Genomic DNA, 23216 nt, shown 5'->3' with positions numbered 1-23216 from the left:
AGACTCTCCCTTGGTGGTAGAGGTGTGTGTGTGTGTGTGTGTGTGTGTGTGTGTGTGTGTGTGTAAGCAGGCGGAGGAGAGTACTTAGCCTGGTCCATCCGAAGAATGCGTCATAAGGTGGGTGTGCGGCTCTTTCATTCAAACTTTGGTGAGTTTCTGCCCTCGAGTTGGAGAAGGTGTGACCAATCAGAGCTCGGGACTCCGAATAAATTAGGCAAATTACCATCTGGCGATGGGTCAGATGACTCGGATACTTTTAAAAACTACAACTTCTCCCACCCCGACCTCCTTCCTTGACAGCAAGTCATCCCCTTGGCCGCTGAGGTTGTGGGCGAATATAGTTCAAAGCTCTTTCCTTGTCGCCCTACACTCTCCTCTCTCTCCCTCTCTCTCTCTCTCTCTCTCTCACACACTCACTCACACACACACACACACACACACACACACAGATTCCTTACTGCCTATTTCCCCCTCTTTATTTTCCCCCCACGAATTTCTTAACTTTTACCTCATTATCTCCCAGAGGAAAAAAAGGCAAAGTGCACCTAAGGCTCGCAAAAGGATTTCCTTCCCTTGCAGAAGAAATATCCCTACCTTTCTCCTTTCCCCTCCTCCTCCCTAGCGGGAGGGGCCGTGGCGGGTGGGAAGCGATGAGAAGCTTCATTTCTCTGCTTTGCCTCTGGAGTCTCTATTGTTCTGTTGCCGCGGGAAACACAGAATCGGATGGTCCAGAGGGGCGACTGCAAGGTAATACTCCTTTATTTTCGTTTTTCCTTCTGGTTTCTTTGTCACAATTTGCACCTTTGAGCTTCTCTTTCTCCCTCGCGGTATTTTCTCATCCTTCTTAATTGCGCTCTGTGTCCACTTACTCTTTGGCTTTAGTGTAGCTGTCCCCAGGGCATCTTCCCATCGCGTGGCAGTAGCAAGACAACTGTGGCCAGTCTAAGTTTATGTTCTCCACCTCCGCCCCCACTCCAGTCCCCCGAGCTTTAAAAATTACACTTTCATTTTAACTAGCGTTCGTTCTGTCAGATTGCCAGCAACTTGCGTCGCCTTTAATATTTTTTTTCCTGGCCATCGAGTTTTCAGGATTAAGGGGGAGGGCAGAGTTTAGCTGCCTCCGCTGGTTTATTTTAATCTGGCATAGGTTCCTGGAAAGATGGGAGGAGGGAGGATATCTCTTTCCAATTCCAAGAAAGTTGACTTTCCCCTCGCTTGACCAGCGCATGGTTTGGGAGTTTGGAGCAGCAACTGTCTTCCGAGAAGTTGCTTGGCTTGATGCACGAGCATCACCTCCGTTTTCCTATTCTTCCTCCGGTTCCTCCCCCTCTGCCCTTTCTGCATCACTGTCCAGTTATAACTACTCGAGTTTCTGTGTAAAAGGTGCCCATCCTGAGTATTAGGATGGCAGCAAATACCTTTGAACTTTCTAAGTCATTTTAGTGAGGCAATTGGGAAGGTGTGGTGGGGAACTCCCAAACGGCGCCTTACTAATTTGAACTTTATGACTGCCCTAGTTTAGAAGAGCTAACCGAAAATGCCCGTGGGTGCTTACAAATTTACTTTTTCTAAAAACACTTTTAAGGCAGGGGTTCTTAACCTGGGACCCGTGAACTTAAATTAAAAAAAAAAATGATTGCACGTCAACATAGCTGCTTTCCTTTGTGATTCTATGTGTTTTGTTTTATTCATTTAGAAACACTATTCTGAGAAGGGGTCCATAGGCTTCACCAGATTGACAGAGGGGTTTTTGACCCACAAAAAGTTACACACTAATGTTTTAAGAGGTCTGGATTGGGGTATTGGGTTGGGAAACTGTAAATAATAAAAATGCAATTCTGAGGCAACTAAAAAAAGTGTATATATAGTTTTTGAGTTTCAAAGTGTGACTTTAAACAAGTCACTTAACCTCTTCAGATTTCAATTTCTCCATCTCTGTAATAAAAGTGTTAGTTTAGGTAAGACAATAACTAAATTCTCTTTCAGCTCTACCATTCTAATAATTTAAGGATTTGTTGACCACTAGATGGAAAGGCATCAAGGGACAAAGAAAACCAAACTAAATCTTGCCCAGGTGTGCATATATCCTCCTGTCTCTTGTAGTTAATTCCCTTTTCTTTTCAGGAATATCTTGCTGTCCCCTCCCTGGTCCTGCCCTCTCCCTCCTACCCTTCCCTCCCCCATCCCCCCCCCCCCCCCCCCCATCTGGGTTAGGGTAGTGAAGGTGCTGAACTGCTAATAACTCAGGTTCAAAATTCTGCCCATTGGGGCTTGTTTATTAATCTAGTAATATCTAAACAGTAAGTTTTTTCTAGGGCAAAGATGGTGTCTTCTTGTGTGTTCTTTACACACGACTTAGCAGAGTCCAGAAGAGAGCTCAGAGCACTATGCACTGAGCTGAAAATTCCTTTAGGAACTTTCTCCCTCTTTCCTTCTGGTTTGCTGCTTTCTTCCCCTACCTCCAATTTTCAATCCTTTATTCCTTGTACACCTTAAATGTGAATCTAGCATCCAAGTTGGTATACCATGACAACTTTCCAACCTGTTATCAAATTATTTTCTGGGAAATTCCAAGCAATGGCTGAGTGAAGTCCATCTGCTGTCTTGAGAGACTATAGATGGATACAGGACCCAGCACCAACTTTTGTATTAAAAAATAAAAATGAAAAAACAAACAGGCATTACTGGTACTAGCTGAACCACAGGGAAAACTCACTTCCTAGAGTTAGGTGTGGGGATGCTTGCTGGGGCTGAAAAGAACTGTTCTGATTAACTTATGACTCAGTCAATCTTCTATCATTCTCTCTACAGTATTTTAATTTTCTCTGAAGGGGAGGAAGAAAAGAGATTACTTTTGTCATGGTGTGGGAGGGTGGAGAAGGAAAGATGGGGAAGGGAGGGAGGGAGAAAAAAGGAAGAAGGATGAAGGAAAAGGAGAAAGAAAAGTAGAGGGAGAGATAGAGAATGGAGGGAGGGAGAAAGAGAGAGACAGGGAGAGAAGAGACTGTAGTATCTCTGCTTTGGTTATCACAACATTGACAAAGTGTTTTTGTTGGTCTGTGGGACAATATAGGGAAGAGGGTAATACGGTGTCATTTTTAGAGGTAACCCTTTGAAAGAGTACTGGATAGAAAAAAACCACTCCAGGTCAGAGGATTCTGGTTTGTTTCCTTGTCCTGCTGTTTACTCCTGTAGGAAGAAAGTTCCTCCATAGGGCTAGCTCTTTTTGTCTTTGTCTAGCACGGTGCTTGGCAGACAGCAGGCATTTAATGAATACTTGGTTGAATTGAATTGAATTTCAGCTGTGTCACCAGGCAAATTTGAAACTCAGAGACTCAGTTTCCACATCTATAAAATGGAGATTATCAGAGATTTGCCTTCCCCGCTCCACTGAGTTATTGTGAGGATCAAATGAGATGATATATATCAGAAAGCATTCTTTGACAGATGAAAAACATGAGGCCAGAAAGGTAAAGCAACACGTCCAAGGTTACACAGCTAATGAGCAGCACACCCTAGACTAGAACCTTGGCATAGCAATTGCATCCAACTATGTTCCTTTGTCCACAGATAAAAACTTAACTGAGCATACCCAGTCCAATACAGTGCACCCTCCCGCCAAGCCCTCCGTGCGGTTTAATGTGAGAACCTCCAAGGATCCAGAGAATGAAGGCTGCTATCTCTCCAAGGGCCATGACCAACATTTAAAAGACTGTGGTTTCAACATAACAGCAAAAACCTTTTTCATCATCCATGGATGGACGGTGAGCTTCTGGGGGAGGGAACTCTGTAGTTTTATGGTTTCCTTTGTGCTGTCCAATTAAAATGAACATCTAGGCTTCTGTTCCCCCCCCCCCCCCTTCTTTTTTCATTTTTAGCACAGCTAAATAATTAGTCCAGGTACTTGATTTAAGGAGCAGGCTGTGTTCCAGCTGTAGCCTGTGGTGGCGGACAGCAGGCTTTACCCCTGGCACATACCAGGCTTACCCATGGAGCTCCTCAAAGCAGTTAGCAATAGAGCCCCACCACCACTTAAGAAGCCCTTTAATTGTGTTTAATTACATTGGTCAACCACTGCCTCCCAACATCCCTCTTTGCATGTCGAGTTGGCTGGAGTCACTTGACTGACTGAATCTGAAGAGGAGCCAGAAGATTTGGCTGGGCTGGGGGGTGGGGTGGGGAGGCTGCTGGCTCTGTGCCCTATTCTCTGGAGAGATGGGCTGGTTCAAAATCGCTGAAGCTCTTAGGGACATACTATCTGAGCAGGACGTGTTGAAAGACCGACTCATAACAGTCTTTAACAAAAAGGGCTTTTAACACTGAGCTTTAGACTTCAGATGAGTGAGGGGTTAGGTTATCTCTAAGTCATGTTTGAGCTCTAATATTTTATGATTCTGTGACTAGGGAGGTTATTCATTCATAAAACAACCATCTGCACTAAAAATTCAAGTTAAAATGGTAGTTAAAAAAAAAAACAACCAACCCATCAAAATATTTCCTCCAAGTAAAATGAAGCATTGAACAAGTAATAAAGCTAGCATTTATATAGTGCTTTAAGGTTTGTATAACATTTTATAAACATTAGTTCATTTGATCTTTACAACAACCCTGGCAGGTAGGTGCTATTAATAACCCTATTTTACAGAAGAGGAAATTGAGGCAGAAAATGGTTAAATGACCTGTCCAAAGTCACACAGATAGTGTCTGAGGCCAGGTTTGAACTCAGGACTTGCTGATTCCAGGTCCAGATCTAACATCACCTCTCCCCACAAATAACAATCAAATCACATAAGCAATTAAACAAAATATCATTAAAAAGTGGTTGCTAATGCTAGTTCCAGTGGTCTCCATTCTATTTACCATGAGTTTTGCTGTTGTTTCATGCTGTCTTCCATTTAAGGGTCAAATTCTATGAATGTCTAAGCTCCTTGAAGTCAGGGACTGTGTTTTGTTTTTGTGCTGCCACCCTCAATGTCTAGTGCAATGCTGGTCGCTTAGGAGATAATTAAGAATTGCTAGCAGAATTACTTAGAATATTCTTCTTTCTCTCTTTCCCCAGTTGAGCAGGGTTCTGATAGTGCTAATTAGGGAAGGTGAGGAAGAAAAACTTTTGTACATTGACATGTTAGTTTAATTCATAAAATGTTCATGATAGTAATGAGAAACTGTCCCTATGCAGGGGGAAATGCAGGCATTTTTCTACCTGGTGAGATTTGAGGTGTATAGAGAGTCTGCCTGCCTAAAAATAATAATAGCTAGCATTTATATAGGTCTTTAAGATTTCCCAAAAGTTTTGCAAAATTTGTAAATATGTCATCTCATTTGATCCTTACAATAACCATATGGAGTAAGTGGTATTATTATTCCCATTTGACAGCTGAGGAAACTGAAGCTGAGAGAATTTTCATAGGTGAAATATCTGTTAACATCAGCTCCCACACTGGGCTTCTCTGAAACTCAAAACAATTAGACAAACATTTATTTAATGCCTACTGTTTACTAGGAGATGCACAATGTAGATAAGTGGTTCCAGCCCTCACTGACCTCAGAGTTGGAGAACATTTGAGTCAAATCAAAATGCAAACAGCCCTCAATTTACCAAAAATTTGAGATCTCCTTAAAGACTACAAGTTGCTTGTGTGGAGTGGGAAAGGTGGAAATAAAGTAAGTCATAGCGGTTATGTTGCCAGGCCAACCCACAAAAATCTGATTAGTCTATAATCTACTAGAAGTGACTTTTCAATATACTTAACTTTAATTCATAATATTGTTTTTTTTTTGAGGAAAATATATTCTACATTTGACTATGGAACTTGACTATGGAACGTTATTCCCCTTCCCCCCCCCCTCAGCTGTGGGAACAAAGACTCCCCCAGTTTCTTTCTGGCCCTAGGAGATGGTGACCTAGACAATAGTAACTTGTTATTTCTCTACATTTGCATAAGAGAAAGTACTTCTCTACATTTTTATTGGAGAAGGGAATTCTTTAGGTCATCTGTTCCCAGAGAACTCCACACTAGGACTCAGACTGTTTTGAATGGGCTATTCAAAAGGTGAGGACTATGACAGAAAAAACCTTAAGAAATTATCTCTCTCTCTCTCTGGGGTGGCCAGGTGGCTCAGCGAGTAAGAGTACCGGCTCCAGTGTCGGGATGACCTGGAGATCGAATCCCGGGCTCAGACACTCAGTACCACAGCCTGAAATAACTGGCCATGTAACCTTGAGCAAGTTACTTAACCCTGGTTGCTTTAAAAAAAAAAAGAAATTATCCCTCATTGACACTTGAATATGGATTAATTTCTGAGATTAGGAGGCATCTGTGGTGTAAGGGATAGAGAAGCAGCCAGGCTTGGAGGCAGGAAGAGCTGGGTATAAAACCTACCTCTGTCCCATAATGGCTGTGTGACCTTGGGCAAAACATTTAAACTCTTAGTGCCTCAGTCTACTCTAAGATTATAAATTACAGAGGAAGCAAAAGATCTGATTTGGTAAATGGAATTTCCTGTCTGGGATCTCCCCTATACCAATGATAGCACAGGTCCAGTCCAGTTTCTGAGATTTAAACTTGTCTTTCAGCAGAGCCCTGAAAGACTGAAACATTGGGAAGGAAAATTCTTTAAAAAAGTATTGGAAATTCTCTCCCTCTTACTACCCCCACTTCCCTGCCCATTGAGAAAAAAATTTATAATTTACATGATAATTTTATTATATATTTAAAAGGAATAGCAAGTTGTATGTAATAGATTAGCAGTTTTATGTGCAATCATGTTTTTAAAATTCTGCTATATTATAGTACTGTTTGTTTTATTTAATAAACTTAAAAAATAAAAAAGAAAGCAAGAAATATGATACATATTATATATTTGAGATTATGCAAAACATTTCTATGTTAGCTGGGTTTCCTGCCCCCCACCCCATTCCTACCCTAAAAATAAGAAAAAAAATAGGCTTTAATCTTCAATCTTAGTCTATCATTTCTCAGTCTGAAGGTAGGTAGCATGTTTCATCATGAGTCTTTTGGAGTTGGCTTGGATCACTGTCCTGATCAGGGTTATTAAATCTTTCACAGTTGACTATCTTTATAATATTGCCATTACTGTCTAGATTGTTCTCTTGGTTTTGTGCATTTCACTTTGCATCAGTTTACAAAAATCTTCCTAGGTTTTTCTGAAACCATTTCCATCATTATTTTTTATAGCATAATAGTGTTCTGTCACATTCATATGCCATAACTTCTTCAGCCATTCCCCAGTGGATCTGCATTCCCTTAGTTTCCACTCTTGCTACCAGAAAAGGAGCTGCTATAAAATACTTTTGTACATATGGATCTTTTTTCTTTTAATTTGCGCTTGTTGGAATATAGACCTAGTAGTAGAATTACTAGGTCAAAGGGTATATGCAATTTTATAGTTTGGGCGTAATTCCAAATTGTTCTCCAGAATGGTTTGATCAATTTACAGCTCTGCCGGCAGTACCTATTTTCCCACAACCCCTTCAGCATTTGTTATATTTCTTTTATGTCATTTTAGCCAATATGACAGGTGTGAGGTGGTACCTCAGAATCATTTTAATTTGCATTTCTCTAATTATTAGTAATTTAGAGCAACTTTTAATGTGATAATAGCTTTGATTTCTTCTCCTGAAGAAATCTGTTCTTAATCTTTGACCATTTATCAGTTGGGGAATGGCTCTGTTTTTTATAAATTTGGCTCAATTAAGACAGGGGAATTTTGATGGCAAAAAATGGGTGTTCCTTATACTGACAAAAGTTTTGCTTGGAATCGTCCCCATTGCTGATTTATTCAGAAAACATTTTTAAGTGCCTAATGTGTGTAGAATGCATGGGGAAGACAAGTTTTTATATTGAACGATCTCTTTGCCCTTTATGGAGCTCTGTCTAGGTTGTGACAAATTTAATTTGTGGGTAACCAGTGTGAAGAATTCAGGGGAACCTTTAGTTTCTGTTGTTGAGAGAAGCTCCCAAGAATTAAAGGGAAAATAACTGCATCTTCTCTTCTTTCCTGTGCAGATGAGCGGCATGTTCCAGAATTGGTTGTTCAAGCTCGTGTCAGCCCTCCAGATGAGAGAGCAGGATGCAAATGTAGTCGTGGTGGACTGGCTGCCATTGGCCCATCAGCTCTACACAGATGCTGTCAACAACACCAGGGAAGTGGGTTCTAAAATTGCCCAGATGCTGGATTGGCTGCAGGGGTATTTGGGGGGAGGGGGAGGAGTACATTCTAAAATTAGAGGAAATTAGTCAGTTCCTGTTACAGTGAACTCCAAGGACCCAATGAAGTTCTTTTGAGTTGGAATTGTAGAATCAAACATTGTTTGGTGTAAGCTAAGTCATTGGTTCAATGTAGAGGAAACCTTTTACTGGTGCTAAAAGGAAGTATTCCTAGCCAACGTATTTGCCAAGAGAGGATTTGACTTGTAATATGTCCTGGCCTAGTACAAAGACTGTGGTAGAAGATTCAGAATCAGAGGTCCTGGGTTTGAATACCAGATCTTTTGTTTGTTAAGTATTTAGGCTTGGATAAGTCACTACTCATGGTGGCTAAGTGGCACAGTGGATAGGGTGCCAACCTCAGATTACTCGTGTGACCTTGGGCAAATCACTTCATCCTGCTGGCCTCAGTTTCCTCATCTGTGAAATGAGCTGGTGAAGGATATCACAAACCATTCCAGTATCTTTGTCCAAAAAACCTCAAATGGAGTCACGAAGAATTAGAAATGACTGAAAAATGACTTAACAGCAAAAATCTCTACATAAGTATCGCATCTGTAAAATGAGGGAGTCAAACTAGATGGCCTGGAAGGTTCTTGAGATTTGATCTGTAATATTTGCTGATTTTATAAACCCACATTTTAGCCCCAGGCAGCATGGCTTAATGCAAAGAATAAGAAATTTGGCTGGACCTGCATTTGAGTCCTGATATGAAACTACCTGTGTAACCTTGGGCAAAGTATTCACCCCTCTGGCCTCAGCTTTCTCCTCAGTGAAGTAAGAGGCTTGGACTGATGCCTAAAGTCCCTTGCAGCTAGCTCTGGATTTTATGGTTTTACTGGAAGTGGCTGGAAGCCAGGACCTTCTTATAATTTTAAAGGTGCTCAGGAGGTTGCAGTTGTAGCTGCTGATCCTGCATAGCTGGATATTAACTAACTTTCTAAGGGAGTATGAAGCAAATTCATGGAAATACATTTAAATAAGTAGTTTAGAACACTGAGCATGAAGGAGGTCTTGAATACCCTCTTTGCATGTTAACAAGGTACCAGGCATCCACAGGCTAGACTGGAATAGGCCTGCACTAGCAAAATGAAGTGATTGTCAGGATCCTTCAAGCACAAACCTTAGTTTTGCATCAGGAATCAGGTGAATTGGGAGAGAATTCTGGCCTGAATTGTCAAGATGGTCACCTTCAGCTTCTACCTAAGTCTATGAAGACCCATTCCTTGGGCCATGGGGATGATGACCTCTTCACAGCTACCTATTTCCTCAAAGTTAGGCATCACAGCTTTTTTGCAGAGATGGCTACTCTCCTCTTGAAGCCTGGCAGTATACTGGGGAGGGCGTGGGAGCACAGATATTCAGAAGACTTAGAGTTAAAAAGAACCTTAGGGGTCATTGATCCAACCCCTTTATTTTACAGATAAGGAAACCGAGGCTTCGGGAAGTTAAGCCACTTGCTTACATGTAGTCACATAGCCAGTGTCAGTATGGGACTTGGACTCTAGCCTTCCTGACTCAAAGTTTAGTTTACTCTGTGATATCAGAAGAAATAGGGTTGGGCGGCTATGTGGCGCAGCGAATAGAACACTGGCCTTGGAGTCAGGAGGACCTGAGTTCAAATCCGGCCTCAGACACTTACACACACACACACACAAAAACTAGCCGTGTGACCTTGGGCAAGTCACTTAACCCCAAGCGCCCTCCAAAAAACAAAGAAGAAGAAATAGGGTGGGGGGAAAATTGGGGATGGAGAGGGTAGAGAGCTGATGGGAAAATCCTGTCAATGAGCCATTAGAGAGAAGATTTTGACCAGTAGTTTAAGGTATTTCTCTTCCATTTTCTATTCCATTCGATTCAACAGGTATTTACTAAGGGTCTCCTATGTGCTTGGGTGCTGAGAGATACAAAGACAAAAATGAAACAATCCCTGTTCTCCAGATATAGCCCCATTGTGCCATGCTTCCTTCCAACCTAAAGTGACCAAGAGGGGCAGATGTAGGATCAAGGGACCCTGCTAGTAGTTTCTAGCCAGGCCCTTCCTTATAGTTCTTGGATAGTTGAAATCAGAGTCATGAGTCTTGGCCCCAACTTTCCCCCAAGTCTCTCCTCCCCATGAGCCTGAGGATCTCAGGCCAACATTTCAGATGCCCATGGATCCCAGAGAGGGTAGTAGTCTTTCCGTCAAGAGCCAGTTAGGATTTTGCTTGACTAGTGGTCCTAACTGACCTCTTCAGACTCAGAAACCCAGGCTTCTAATGAACATATTCTTGTGACTTCAGGAGAAGGAGCATTTCTCTCTTGAGAACGTTCACTTGATTGGCTACAGTCTTGGAGCTCATGTTGCTGGATATGCTGGAAACTTTGTGCAGGGAACAATAGGCAGGATCACAGGTAAGTGCTGCTTCCTTAAGTCCTTGGAAACCCCCCCATTCCCCATCCTCATTCAAGTCTGTATCTTCTTTTTCACCCTTCTGATTACCTGCATTTTTATCAAGTGTTAAAGGGTCTTCAGATGCTTTGATTTATTCTTAGAATGTGGAAGTTAGAAGGAACTCAAAAGGTCATCTTGCCCATCCCATTACTTTACAGATGAGAACACTGAGGCCCATAAAGAGTAAATGACTTGTCTATATTCACCCAACTATTTAATGATAGAGACAGGAATAGATTTCAGGTCTTCTGATTCTCGGCTAATGCCCTTTATATATGTTTTTGTTTCATGGGGAGAATTCTAATTTTTGGTTTAGTCACTAATCTTTACTTTTGCCGTAAAAATGCTTCTTAGAGTTTAATCCTAGGAACCTGTTGGTGCCGAAGTGCCAGGGTCTTTCTGGATTCTGGGTGACATTTCATGTCCTTGGGTGCCAGTTTTCCCATCTGCAGAAAGCACATAATAAACCCTACCTTGTGCATATGGGGTAAGACCAGGTAAAACAGAATATCTAATATATCCCTGAGGGCTAGAGCTAGAATTTTCATTAGTTAGTGCTTCCAATTCATTTTTGTAGTGGAGGAAACTGAAGTCTAGATGATTTGTTCAAGGTCATGTTTAACTTAATTAAACATTAAGTGCATGCTATGTACAAAGCACTTTTCTAGTTTCTGGGGCTATAAAAAAACAAAAAATGAGGCAGTTTCTGCCCTCAAGGAACTTATATTTTATCAGGGTAAACAATATTAAATGAATGAATGATGGAATGAATGAATGGCTAAACAAATAGATAGATGAACAACAGGTACAAGCTATATAGGGACCTAAGGAGACATTAGCACTGGGGTGGATGAGATAGATCTTTGGAACCAGGGAAGGCCTCCTGTAAGAAGTAGTGCTGGAGCCCTGAGACTGAAGTGAGGAGAGAGTGTTATTCTCCAGCATTGGGGACAGCCTGTGCAAAGCCAGACAGATCAGAGAGAGTATGTCAGGTTTGGGGAACAGCTAATAGACCAGTCTGACGGGAACTTAAAGAGGTCATGAAAAGGAATAACACAGTAAGTGATAGAATCATAGCCAGAATCCAAGGGCCCGACAGCCAGTCCAGAGTTCTTTCCCCAACATCATGCTATCTCATGACAAAGCGTGCTTTGAGGAGTAAAAGCATTTTGTCAGTGTAATGCATTTTTAAGAAATTGTTGAGTTGGATTCTTCCTCTTTGATTCTGTCCTCCGCCTTGGACTGTGATTCTCTACAGCAGCTGAGCTCAGGCCCCTCTTTAACTCAAGTAACAGCCAATAGCAATGCGGTACTGTGTTTCCTGGGTGATGTGTGGTTTCGGAAAAAAAAATTAGGCAAAACAGTGTCTGAGCCATGAATAAAATGGAAGGCTTAATCTTTTGGCAGCTTTATCTGGGACTCCCCTTTGAGGGCAAGAGAGAGAAGGAAGTGTCACTTTAAATTGTGTGGATGATTTTTGTCATTAAAATAATCTGGTTTATGTTGGATGGCCACGCATCATTCATATGTAAATTGATTGGCACAGTTAATGAGACCTTCCTCATTCTGGATCTCAATGAGTACAATAAGAAAGCTGAATTGAGTCTTACACTTGAAAATTTAGCTGGGCTTCAATTTGAATTTGGTTATTGAATAATCATTAACCTGCATGAGGTAGTGGATTTGGAATTGGAGGACTTATTTTCTGGCTGTAAATCAGTTAAGTCAGTTCACATTCTTCCCCCTCTTCCTCCCCCCAGTTTCCTTATTTGTAAGATTTTCCTTCCATCATTCGAAGGCACATCCACAGGCTAACCCTAGGCAGAGCTGTGAGATACTGATGCTTCATGAGCCCCCACATCCAGCTCCTGGGTGCCCATCACATGTCTGCAGCTCTCTAGCTTCCCTAGGCCAGTGGGAAACACATCATATCTCCCCTTCTGGACTGTAAATTCCCTAATTTTAAATTCCTTTTCATTGTTGCATCCTCAGGTCTGCCGTGTGCAAGGGACTGTGTTAGGGGCTTAATAAATGTTGAATGAGAGACAGAGGATAAATTCACACTGAGGTGTTGAGGATGGAATTTTGTTACTTCTCCCAAGGGCTTTACCTTTTAAGTGAAGACCACAGTTTGAAGGTCATGCTTAATCCAAAGGAATGACTCCTAATAGTGGTATTTCCGGCATCACAAGGTTTTATTGGTTGGGACTTTGAAGTTCATAGGAACACAGGATCATTGATTTAGAATGAAAGGGGGCCTTTGAGGTCATTGAGTACACCCTCATTGTTTTATGGATGCAGAAACAGGTCTGGAGAATTTAAGTGACTTGCTCAGTGTCTCTCTGGACCTCAGTCCAAATCAGCTACTTTCTTCAGTACCATGCTGCCTAGCACACCTTGGTCAAAGCCACACAGTTGGTGAAAAAAGCTGGGACTTGAAACAATCCGCAAGCACTTATTGGAAGTGATAGGACAGTGGTCCTAGAGTCAGGAAGGCCTGTGTTCAGACACTTAGCGCCTTGACGTCAAGTCACTTAACTTCTGTCTTTTCCACTTTCTTCGCGGGGATTGGTTTCTATGACTCCTGAGGCCCCTTCCAGCTCTGAATCTATCATTAGCAATCCAGGTACTGAGCTAAATTCTGTTCTTATAAAGGAAAAGCTAAGCAGCCCCTGCCTTCAAGGAGCTAGATTCTAGACAGAGACATGTATATAAACTGGGGCATTTAAGAAATGTGCAGAGTAGATGGAAGAGTGATCTTGGAGTGAAAGGCATTTGAGGGATGGATTCATCTCAACTACATGATACAAAGAATCTGAACACTGGGGGTGGGGCGAGAGGGGGCCTTACTGGCACCCTTATATCACACCACCTGTGCAAGAAGGTGTCTCCTTCCCTTCCTCCCTCCCTGATCTCTTGGTTGAGGTGTTTGATGCAAGTTCAGCAAGAGATGGGAAACATGCTCTTTCTCCGGGCTTTGTCTTTATTATCCAGATTCACAGGGATCTGCTAATTAACCCTGTTTCTGGAGCAAAGCAGCTCCCTACTAGGCCACTCTCGGTCCTATTGTCTGAAGGGCTCCCCTGCTGAATGAGCTGCATGTGGTTGGAGGGCCAGGCCAGCAGTTTTTAAATGTTGGCTCACAGGAGGCCCACTGTGCTGCCCGTGTGCAGAAGTCTGGGCTTATTGTGGAGGGGCAGGAAACCCCACCAAATGAAAACAAATCATTGCAGTGGTCCAGGATCAGGAGAGACCATGGGGCCCTTTTGCTCAAGGCATCTCCCTTCTCCTGCCCAAGGCCAGACCCCAAACCAAAGGGTGTAAACCCCAACATTAGGAGTCTGTCTTTTTGGCTTGTTTGGGTGGCAGCTACTGACACATATCATTTCCCTTTTTGTCCTGCCCCATGGAGTGGGCAGAATGCTAATGAATACATTGTATAGAGAGCCAGGATCTGCCCCTTGCTGGATGACAGGCCCCTCCTACCAGCTGAAGGGGAGAATGCCTGGCACAGGCCCAGCACGGATGGGAGATGCTGCCTAGATTCACTGCCTTCCTACATCATGTCAGATTCTAAAGATAATTTCCATAGGGGTATTTGACCTTGGTGTCTCCTTCCACCTTTTTTCATCTAGTGGATTTCCTCTGTGATTAGGGTGGGGGTGAGGCCTTGAAGGTGATACCATGTTGGTTTTCTGAAGCTGGTGTTGGTGAATAAAGGTTAGAGAAGTCTTTAACCTAGGGAGGCATTTGGAGAAACAGTGTGTTATAGGGGAAAGAACCTTAGCTTTGAAATGAGAGGTCCTTGGTTCGAATCTCAGCTGTGTTCTTTTTAGTTGTGTGACCTTGCACAAGTACGTTAACTTGGGTCTCAGTTTCCTCATCTGTGGAAAATAATGGGGTAGTGAACCAGGTAATCTCTAAGATTAATGTTAGATCTAAACCCATGATATCAATGTTACGTTAGACTCGTGTTTTCTGTGTTTGACCATGAGTAAAGTCCTCTTTCTCTCTAGGCCGCAATGATAAAATAGGGTTGGATTAGATGACTTTTTAAAAATCCCCTTTCAGTCTTGGGTTATTTCATCTTTGTTCCTCTTAATTTGTCTCCCTTGTGCTTCTAGGAGAAGTTCTTCCTAAGATTACAATCTTACTCTGAAGCAGTATTTGACCAGATCTTCTTTGTCATGCCTTCCTTTTTTTTGGAGGAGGTAGGGCATGGACTTCCTTTAAAAGGGGGAATATATTGAGCTCTCAGTTTTTCAAACCTTCATTCATGAGCCTGCAGGCCCACAAATGTGTCCTTACATTAACAGTTTGGGGACATCGCCCATCTGACTAGGCTGCTCCCAGCAATCCCAGCAGCCTAATGGTTGGACTATAAAGTCCCCCACATTCCTCTAGCTCAGCTTAGTTTCCATGGCACTCACTATTTGGTGGGTACATTTGTTCAGACCAAGAAAAGGACCTTTTTCTTCTGTTAGTGGCATAGGGAAAATGTTCTCTCTCTTTTTTCTTTTGGGGGGCAGGGGCATGGTAGGAGGCAATGGAAGGCCTCTCTAGGCCCACCCTTAGAGTGGTCCATAGAGTTCTGTTTTTTTTTCTTGAAAGGGGATGCGAGGAGGTGTGCATTACAAAGAGGGTCTGGTTATTCTCTGAGTCGGAATCTGTCTTGCCTTCGTCTGTCATCTTGTTTTTCAGGAACAATGTTTAAGGGGGTATCCCCAAACATCCTAGTTTCCCTTTATGGGATCTTTGTATTCATGCATTTGACTAAACCTGTTCAGAAGCTATTTCTGTGTTTTTTTTAAGCTATCTCACCACTTAGAAGTGATGAATTTCAAACCTGTATTATCTGATGTGTAAAGTGGGAGGTAATGACTGGGTCACACAAATACGCCTTAGTATGATGGGACAGTTTTGAAACAATCTCCTTATCAGATATGTAGTCTTGACTGTAACAGAATGGCTGTGATCATCACCTCCTTGACCCTTAAAAGAAGAGAGGCTTCCTATCTCTGGGGAAGGTACCACGCATAGTCCCAGCACAAAAGAAGCCTGGGGGGAGGAGAATACCAATACAAGGATACCCTGTTTTCTCCCGCTCCCTGGTACTTTCCAAAGGTCTTCGGGGAAGAGATGTAGAAACACAGTCATGTCAGGGAGCTTCCTGGGGAATCCAGACCATGTGGCTAATGCTTTCTATTCTGAGTTGACCTACCTTCCATCTGCTCTGTAAACATCTTGTTTTGTTTACCTAGTTATTTTTATGTTTGTCTCTCTCATTGGAGTGAGGCTAGGGACCACGTCTTTGCTTTGCTTTGAATCCCCAGAGTTTAGCATAGTTCCTGACATATGCTATTATTGTTCAGTCATTTTTCCAATTGTGTCCCCATTTGGGATTTTCTTGGCAAAGATACTGGAGTGGTTTGCCATTTCCTTCTCCAACTCATTTTACAGATGAGGAAACTGAGGCAAACAGGGTGAAGTGATTTGCCTAGGGTCACTCAGCTAGTAAGTGTCTGCAGTCAGATTTGAGCTCAGGAAGATGAGTCTTCCTGACTTCAATCAGGGTAGGCCCAGGCAGCTCTATCTGCTTCACCACCTAGCTGTCCCATCTGACACATAGTAAGTACTTAATAAAGGTTTATTGATTGACTATTCCTGATCTGAGTTCAGGAAGCTTATTTGAGTGGATCTTATGAGGAGACAGCCTGGTGTAATGAAATATGCATTGACTCTAGAGAAGGCTTGGGTTCAAATCTTACCTCTGACATTTTTTTTACCTGTATGATCTTGGAGAAGTTTTCTCTCTTTCCTCTGCCTCAATACACACACACACACACACACACACAACCACACACACACAAAAGTACTTTACAATTATTTTCTCATTTGATCCTCACAACAACCCTAGGAGGTAAATTATCCCCATTTTACAGATAAGGAAACTGAAGCAAACAGAGGTTAAGTGATTTGCCCAGGGTCACATAGGTAGTGAGTATCTGAGGTGGGATTTGAACTCGGGTATTCCTGACTCCAAATTTGGCATTCTGTGCACTATGGAGTTCCTTGGCCAGTCCCTTCTTCTCCCCCTGTTTTCCTCATCTGTAAAATGAGGAGCTTGGGCTAGATTCCACCTCTCGCTCCATGCTCCTATGGGCAGCCTCTTTCCTGCTACGATCAGTATTTATTTTCTAGAACTTTTTGACTGAGTTTTGGCACTCATGAGTCAGAAGTAACTCAAGGGGAAAAACCCATGGAATTCCACCTAGTCATGGATCACACCTGCTCCATGTGACTTAATGGTTTCCTGAGGTAGCTGAGGGGCCAAGGCTGCCATGAAGATCCATGACAGAACTGTAAGACGTTGAGGGCAGGGACCTGTCCTCCCACTCTCTGTTCCATTACCATCCAAGTGCCTAACCCAGTGCAGGGCATGCAGTAAGTATTGAGTAAGCGTTACTGACTGGGTGGAAGTCCTAAATGCAGCATTGCTGCCTTTCTTCCTCTGTCTAGGTCTGGATCCTGCTGGCCCCATGTTTGAAGGAGCAGACATCCACCAGCGGCTCTCCCCAGATGATGCCTACTTTGTAGACGTCCTCCATACGTACACTCGTTCCTTTGGCTTGAGTATTGGCATCCAGATGCCCGTGGGTCACATTGATGTTTATCCCAATGGGGGTGACTACCAGCCAGGTTGTGGGCTGAATGATGTTATAGGATCAATTGCCTATGGAAGTAAGTTTCTTGGCTCATTCTCCCCTTCCCTCCCATTTTCTACTTGATAGGACTGCCTCTCATCCATTCAGACCTTGCTTAGTCCTAGCCCTAGCCCCTCTGACTATATCCTTCATGCTGCCAAACACATCTGTTTTACTATGAACCCGCTTGGCTCCTCTATCATGCTTTGTTTGAAATGGCTCCATATTTTTGCAAGCCTGTTGATAGTTGGGGGTGCCCCATCATGCCTGCTCTGCATGTAAAGTCTTTGTTCTCATAAGTAATTTATTAGCTGCTTTAATTATTCTGTAATGAGCCTAAATGATTTCTCAGAACAGTTTTAATTAGTCTTTTGGAAGATGAAACTGGCCCACAGTTTGGGGGGAGCTGAATTTGCTCTTGAAATTTGGGGAAATGTTTATCACCAGAGGGGCCGCCCCTCAGGGACTGACTTTGGCCAGGCCACTCTGCCGGCTTGAACTAAATATCTCTAAGGTTCATTCCAGTTCTCATATCAGCCCAGAGGCTATTTTTTTTTTTTTTGGCTCCAGCAGTTCTTGAAACTCAAATATGGATAGAGGGATCATGGCTCATGTAGCTGGAGGGAGCACCACCCTGGAGACATTCATAGATGTTTTAGGTCTTGACTTTAATGGGGCTCAGATTGTCTGCCCTCTTCCCCTCATTTTCTTCTCTCTTTCATCTTTCCTTTAGCAATCACTGAGGTGGTGAAATGTGAGCACGAACGGGCTGTGCACCTCTTTGTGGACTCCCTGGTGAACCAGGACAAACAGAGCTTTGCCTTTCAGTGCACAGACTCCAATCGTTTTAAGAAAGGCATCTGCCTGAGCTGCCGGAAAAACCGTTGCAACAGCATTGGCTATAATGCCAAGAAAATCCGGCACAAAAGAAACAGCAAGATGTACTTAAAGACCCGAGCTGGCATGCCCTTCAAAGGTAGCTCTGCTTCTCACTCATCAACATTACTGTGCAGTTTAGTGTCCAAGCTCAGATATTTCAGTTTAATAAATCTTTCTTTCTTTCTTCTTCTTTTTTTTTTTTAAAGCAATCGGGGTTAAGTACCTTGCTCAAGGTTACACGGCCAGTTATTTCTGGGTGGGTGCTGAGTGTCTGAGCCCAGATTCAATGCCAGGTCATCCTGACTCTGGGGCTGGTGCTCTTACTCACTGAGCCACCTGACTGCCCCTAAGCAATCGGGGTTAAGTACCTTGCTCAACGTTACACGGCCAGTTATTTCTGGGTGTGGTGCTGAGTATCTGAGCCCGGATTTTATCCAGGTCATCCCGACACTGGAGCCCGTGCTCTTACTCGCTGAGCCACCTGGCCGCCCCTAATAAATATTTCTTAAATGCCTACTATGTGTCAGGCCCTGGTAAATGCACATCATTATGGTACAACCAGAGTCAATGACAATTGGCTGTTAGGTTAAACTCCTATAAATTGGATTACATTTTAAACAATGTCAGTGAGCATTGTGGAGAGAACAGGGGTATCTTAAGTCAGGACATTTGGGTTCAAATGACGGACTACTGAACACCTGTGTGGCCTTAGCTGAGTTTTTCTGCTCCTCTGTCTGCTCTCTGTAAAGTGATAGGGTTGGACTGAATATCTTTAAGGTTTCTCCTTTCTCTTCTTCTATCAGTCATTAACTGGGTGGTTTTAGAGTCAGTAGCGGTGGATGGGCAGTTCGAGAGATAGTTTCCTTTTTAAAGGGGGCACAAATTCTAACTTGGCCCTTTCAGTCAGAAAGATATCATCCAATCAGGGAATCTGTTTTCTTCCTTCCCTATCTTCCTCCTTCTCTGTTCTAGAGTCTTAAACTCCAGAGGGAAAAAAGCATCACCTTTGGTGACTTCGCCGTGGGTTTGACTCGTGGCCTAATCACAGCGTTATAAATGATGCTTCTGTCTGGTCTCCAAATGTTCATGTCCCAACAGCCGCCCCATGGTTTTCGGTTGCTAATGGCTATCGGTTGTCTTTTTGTTTGGTTTTCTTTTTTTTTAAATAACGCTCATGCTGGGACTTAGGAGACTGCTAAGCCTGACTTGAGAGAGAAGAAAATCTGCGGCAGCTCGTTTCTTTTATGGAAGTGACCCCACCCGAGTTCAGCCCAGTGAAACAGGTTGATTCAGATGCTGCTAGGGTTGACAAGGCAGGGACCTTTCTACTACAGGTCGTTGAGGATAGTGGATTCCGGAATTTTGAGAATAGTGTTCATAAGGCAGAGTGGAAAGACCAGTTCAGCAGTGGGGAAACTGTGGCCTCGAAGCCACATGTGGCCCTCTAGTGTGGCCCTTTGACTGAATCCAAACTTCATAGAACAAGTCTCCTCAATAAAAGGATATGTTCTGTAAAACCTGGACTCAATCAAAAGGCCACACCCAAGGACCTGGAAGGCCACATCTGGCTTTGAGGCTGCAGGTTCCCCTCCCCTAGTGCATTTGAATGTAGGAGACCTGAGTTTGAATCCTGGCTCTACCACCATGCTACCTCTGTAAGCTTGGGCAATTTGCTAAACCTCAATGAACCTTCGTCTCTTTTTCCATAAAATAGGGATAATAATAGACCCTGTCTTCCTAGGAGAAGCTCTTTGTAATTGCATATTGCTAGTTTTACAAATGAATCTAAGGTCATGCTTTTGACCCATAGATTTGCCTCTTTCTCTGGTTATGTCCTAAGGACCTAAGGCCCATGTCATGTAACGATAGTATCTTTGATGTCAACGGGTACTTTTTTGGTCAAAAGGGGATGAGAGAGAATATGGACGGCCCAGTGAAAACTCTTACTGTGACAGTGGGTTTATGGTAGTGTTGTCATTATGTGAGGACACTGAATACTTGGAGGGAGTTGTAATTTCATCAGTATGGGGAAATCCTGGTGTGGAAAGCTTCTCCACCATCAAAGATCCCAACCCATCTATGACTTAGTAGATAGTCCCAGGGAGTTGCTTGAGGCACATAGAGATTACATGATTCATCCAAGGTTATCCAGCTGGTAAGGATCAAGGGAGAGATTTGAACTCAAGTTTGTCTTTTTTTTTTTCTGATTGCAAAAACCCGGCATTTTATCCCACCACATTATGTCAGTAGAATGCATGTCAGAAACTTTTGCCACAATGCTGCCTCCCACAAGTGGCAGCATCAGGCCACAAGCACATGAAATGGCCACGTCATGCCACTGAGCTGCATCCTCTTAATTGATTTATGTTTTTTGGCTCAGTTCATTTTGTAATCCATTTGTACTTTGGCCCATTGGCAAAGGAACCAAATCCATCAATGTCAATATACAACTAGGCAGCCTGGAGAAAGAACATTGAGTCTGGAGATAGAAAATCAAGGTTTAATTCCTGGCTCTGCTCCTTCTTACTTGTGTGTGACCTTGGAAAAGTTGCTTTTCCTTTACACACCTCAATTTCTTCCTGTGTTAACTGAGGGTGTTTGGATCAGGTTAGCCTGATCAGTCACTTCCTATCTGTTCAGTCCTATGATGCCATTTAGCGAAGGTCTACTCTTGTCCGGCCACGATATATTTCCCTTAGCATAAACTAAAGCTTCTTTCTCTTTATCCTGAAACAAGTTCTTGATGCTGCAATATTGACAAAGAAGAAATGGGGAAAGCCAGATTTAATAGGATCTGAGGGCCCTGCCCAGGGCTGATTGCTTTTGATTCTTGGCTTGGATATTGGATTCTTGTCTTTTGTTAATTGGTCTCCAAATTTCAGTTTGTTAAGTCACTCCCTTAGTACCAGTTCATTGCTACCAGGAAATCACAGTGAAGGCCTTATAAATATCTGTGTTCTTCTTGTACCTACAGTTTACCATTATCAGATGAAAATCCATGTCTTCAGCTACAAGACCATGGGAAAAACAGAACCCTCGTTTTATGTTACACTTTATGGCACCAACACGGATTCCCAATCTCTTCCTTTAGAAATGTAAGTCACATTCTACCTTTCTTGTGCTCTGGACCAAGTATTATGAGGAACTTTAGAGGGAGGGGAGAAGAGACGGAGAGGATGGTTGTGTGTGCATATATACATATATACACATATGGAAGTTGGTGCTGGGTGGTTCAAATCAGTCTTAATTCTTACATAGGTCTAGAGCTAGAAGGGACCTCAGAGGCCATCTAGTTTAAGGCCATTGTAGAGATGAGGAAACTGAGGTCCGGGGAGATTAAGTGGCATGCTCAACATCATATAGGTAGTAAGGGTCAGAGAGGGATTTGAACCTGGGTTCTTTGCTTCCAGATTCTTGGCCTCAGGCTACATCTAGAAGAATCACGTTTCAGAATTGGCCTTTATTTAGCCTAAACTTTACCCCTCTCCAGAATTCTTGATGTATGGTCAGCTAGCTTCTGCTTAATCATCTTTAATTAAAGGGCCTCTGTTACTTCTCAAGGCAGTCCATTCTTCTTTGGACAAATTTAATCGTTAGGAAGATTTTCCTTACATTGAGCCTAAAATTGCCTCCCTACATTTCTACCCATTCTTCCCAGTTTTGCCTTTTGGAGCCAAGCAGAATAAATTGAATCTCGCTTCCACATGATAACGCTTTAGATACTTGAAGATAGTGATTTCCTTACCTCTCTTACCCTTTCCTCTTTTAAATTTGCTCGTTTCCAGGCTAAACAGGAATGAATGAATGCAAAAGCCTTTATTAAGCATTTATTTATATACAAAGCTCTGTGCTACAAATAAAGTAGAGACAGTTATTGCCTTCAAGGAACTTAGATTTTAATGGAGGAGACAACACATATAGTTGATTTCATTTACAAATTCCATAGACTTTAGGGTACAGAGGCAAAGGCCATGGTAATGCATCTATCTTCTTTAAGGCCATTTCTATTGATTAAAAACACCTTTAATCAATTCTCCTGTCGCATGGTCTCTAGCCCCCTCATCATCAGATCACCCTCTATCCTTTTCTGGATACATTCCAGCTCTTTATGGCCTTCCTAACATGTGACACCCAGTAGAGAACAAAGTACTTCAGATGTGTTCGGACAGGGGCAGAATCAGTATGATCACCTTCTGAATGCTGTGCTACTCTACATGCACCTAAGATCTCTCTAGCTTGTCTCATTGCTGACTCAGCGTGACCACAGTCTTTTTCCTCTGTCCCCAGGTCTATCCTCAATCCCCCACGCTCTTGATTTTTCTTGTTGCTGTTGTTCAGGTGTTTTTGGTCATGTCTGATTCTCCATGACCCCATTTGGGGTTTTCTTGATAAACATCCTGTATTGGTTGCCATTTTCTTCTCTAGCTTATTTTTTTTTTAAAAGCAATTGGGGTTAAGTAACTTGCCCAAGGTTACATGGCCAGTTATTTCTGGGTGTGGTGCTAAGTGTCTGAGCCTGGGAGTCGTTCTCTAGGTCATCCCAACACTGGGGCCGGTGCTCTTACTCGCTGAGCCACCTGCCCGCCCCTCTAGCTTTACAGATGAGGAAACTGAGGCAAAAAGTAAGTAAGTGTTTGAGGCCAGATTTGAGCTCAAGAAGATGAGTCTTCCAAACTCCAGGTCCAGCAGTCGATCTACTGCACCATCTACTTGCCCTGATTTTTCTTACCCAAGTGTACTAGATATGGTCTATTGTTCAGATTTCTGGAAAATTCATAGGATCCTGATACCCTCCCTCAACATATTAGTTCTCTCTCCCAGACTGAAATTATCTGCAAATTTTATAAGCAAAGCACTCATGTCTTCTACCAAGTCACTGGTAAAAAATGTTAAATAGTGAAGGGTCATAGACTTCAGTAATCTTGGTCATTCCATTAGAAACCTTCCTCCAAACTGATATTTTAAACC

General features: G+C 42.8%; 2 protein-coding genes across 2 annotated transcripts in view; one reads left to right on the top strand and one right to left on the bottom strand.

Annotated features, from left to right (window-relative positions):
• Window positions 1-23216, bottom strand: part of RPL17 (ribosomal protein L17) — a 312553-nt gene that overhangs the window by 78929 nt on the left and 210408 nt on the right. The gene's annotated exons all lie outside the window — the stretch shown is intronic.
• LIPG (lipase G, endothelial type) overlaps window positions 278-23216 on the top strand; it is a 34292-nt gene continuing 11353 nt past the window's right edge. Inside the window, exons 1-7 of the mRNA XM_069104376.1 lie at window positions 278-747; window positions 3571-3764; window positions 8031-8211; window positions 10515-10625; window positions 17185-17406; window positions 18103-18345; window positions 21223-21343. Of these exons, the coding sequence (XP_068960477.1) occupies window positions 651-747; window positions 3571-3764; window positions 8031-8211; window positions 10515-10625; window positions 17185-17406; window positions 18103-18345; window positions 21223-21343 (1169 nt within the window). The 5' untranslated portion in view covers window positions 278-650. The remainder of the gene's footprint in view (window positions 748-3570; window positions 3765-8030; window positions 8212-10514; window positions 10626-17184; window positions 17407-18102; window positions 18346-21222; window positions 21344-23216) is intronic.

The sequence above is a fragment of the Petaurus breviceps genome, unplaced genomic scaffold (genome assembly GCF_028583685.1).
Source record: "Petaurus breviceps papuanus isolate PSGF00001 unplaced genomic scaffold, PetGlider_PUasm1.0 131, whole genome shotgun sequence".
NCBI classification, from domain to species: Eukaryota; Metazoa; Chordata; class Mammalia; order Diprotodontia; family Petauridae; genus Petaurus; species Petaurus breviceps.
This window is presented reverse-complemented; position numbering and strand designations above follow the sequence as displayed.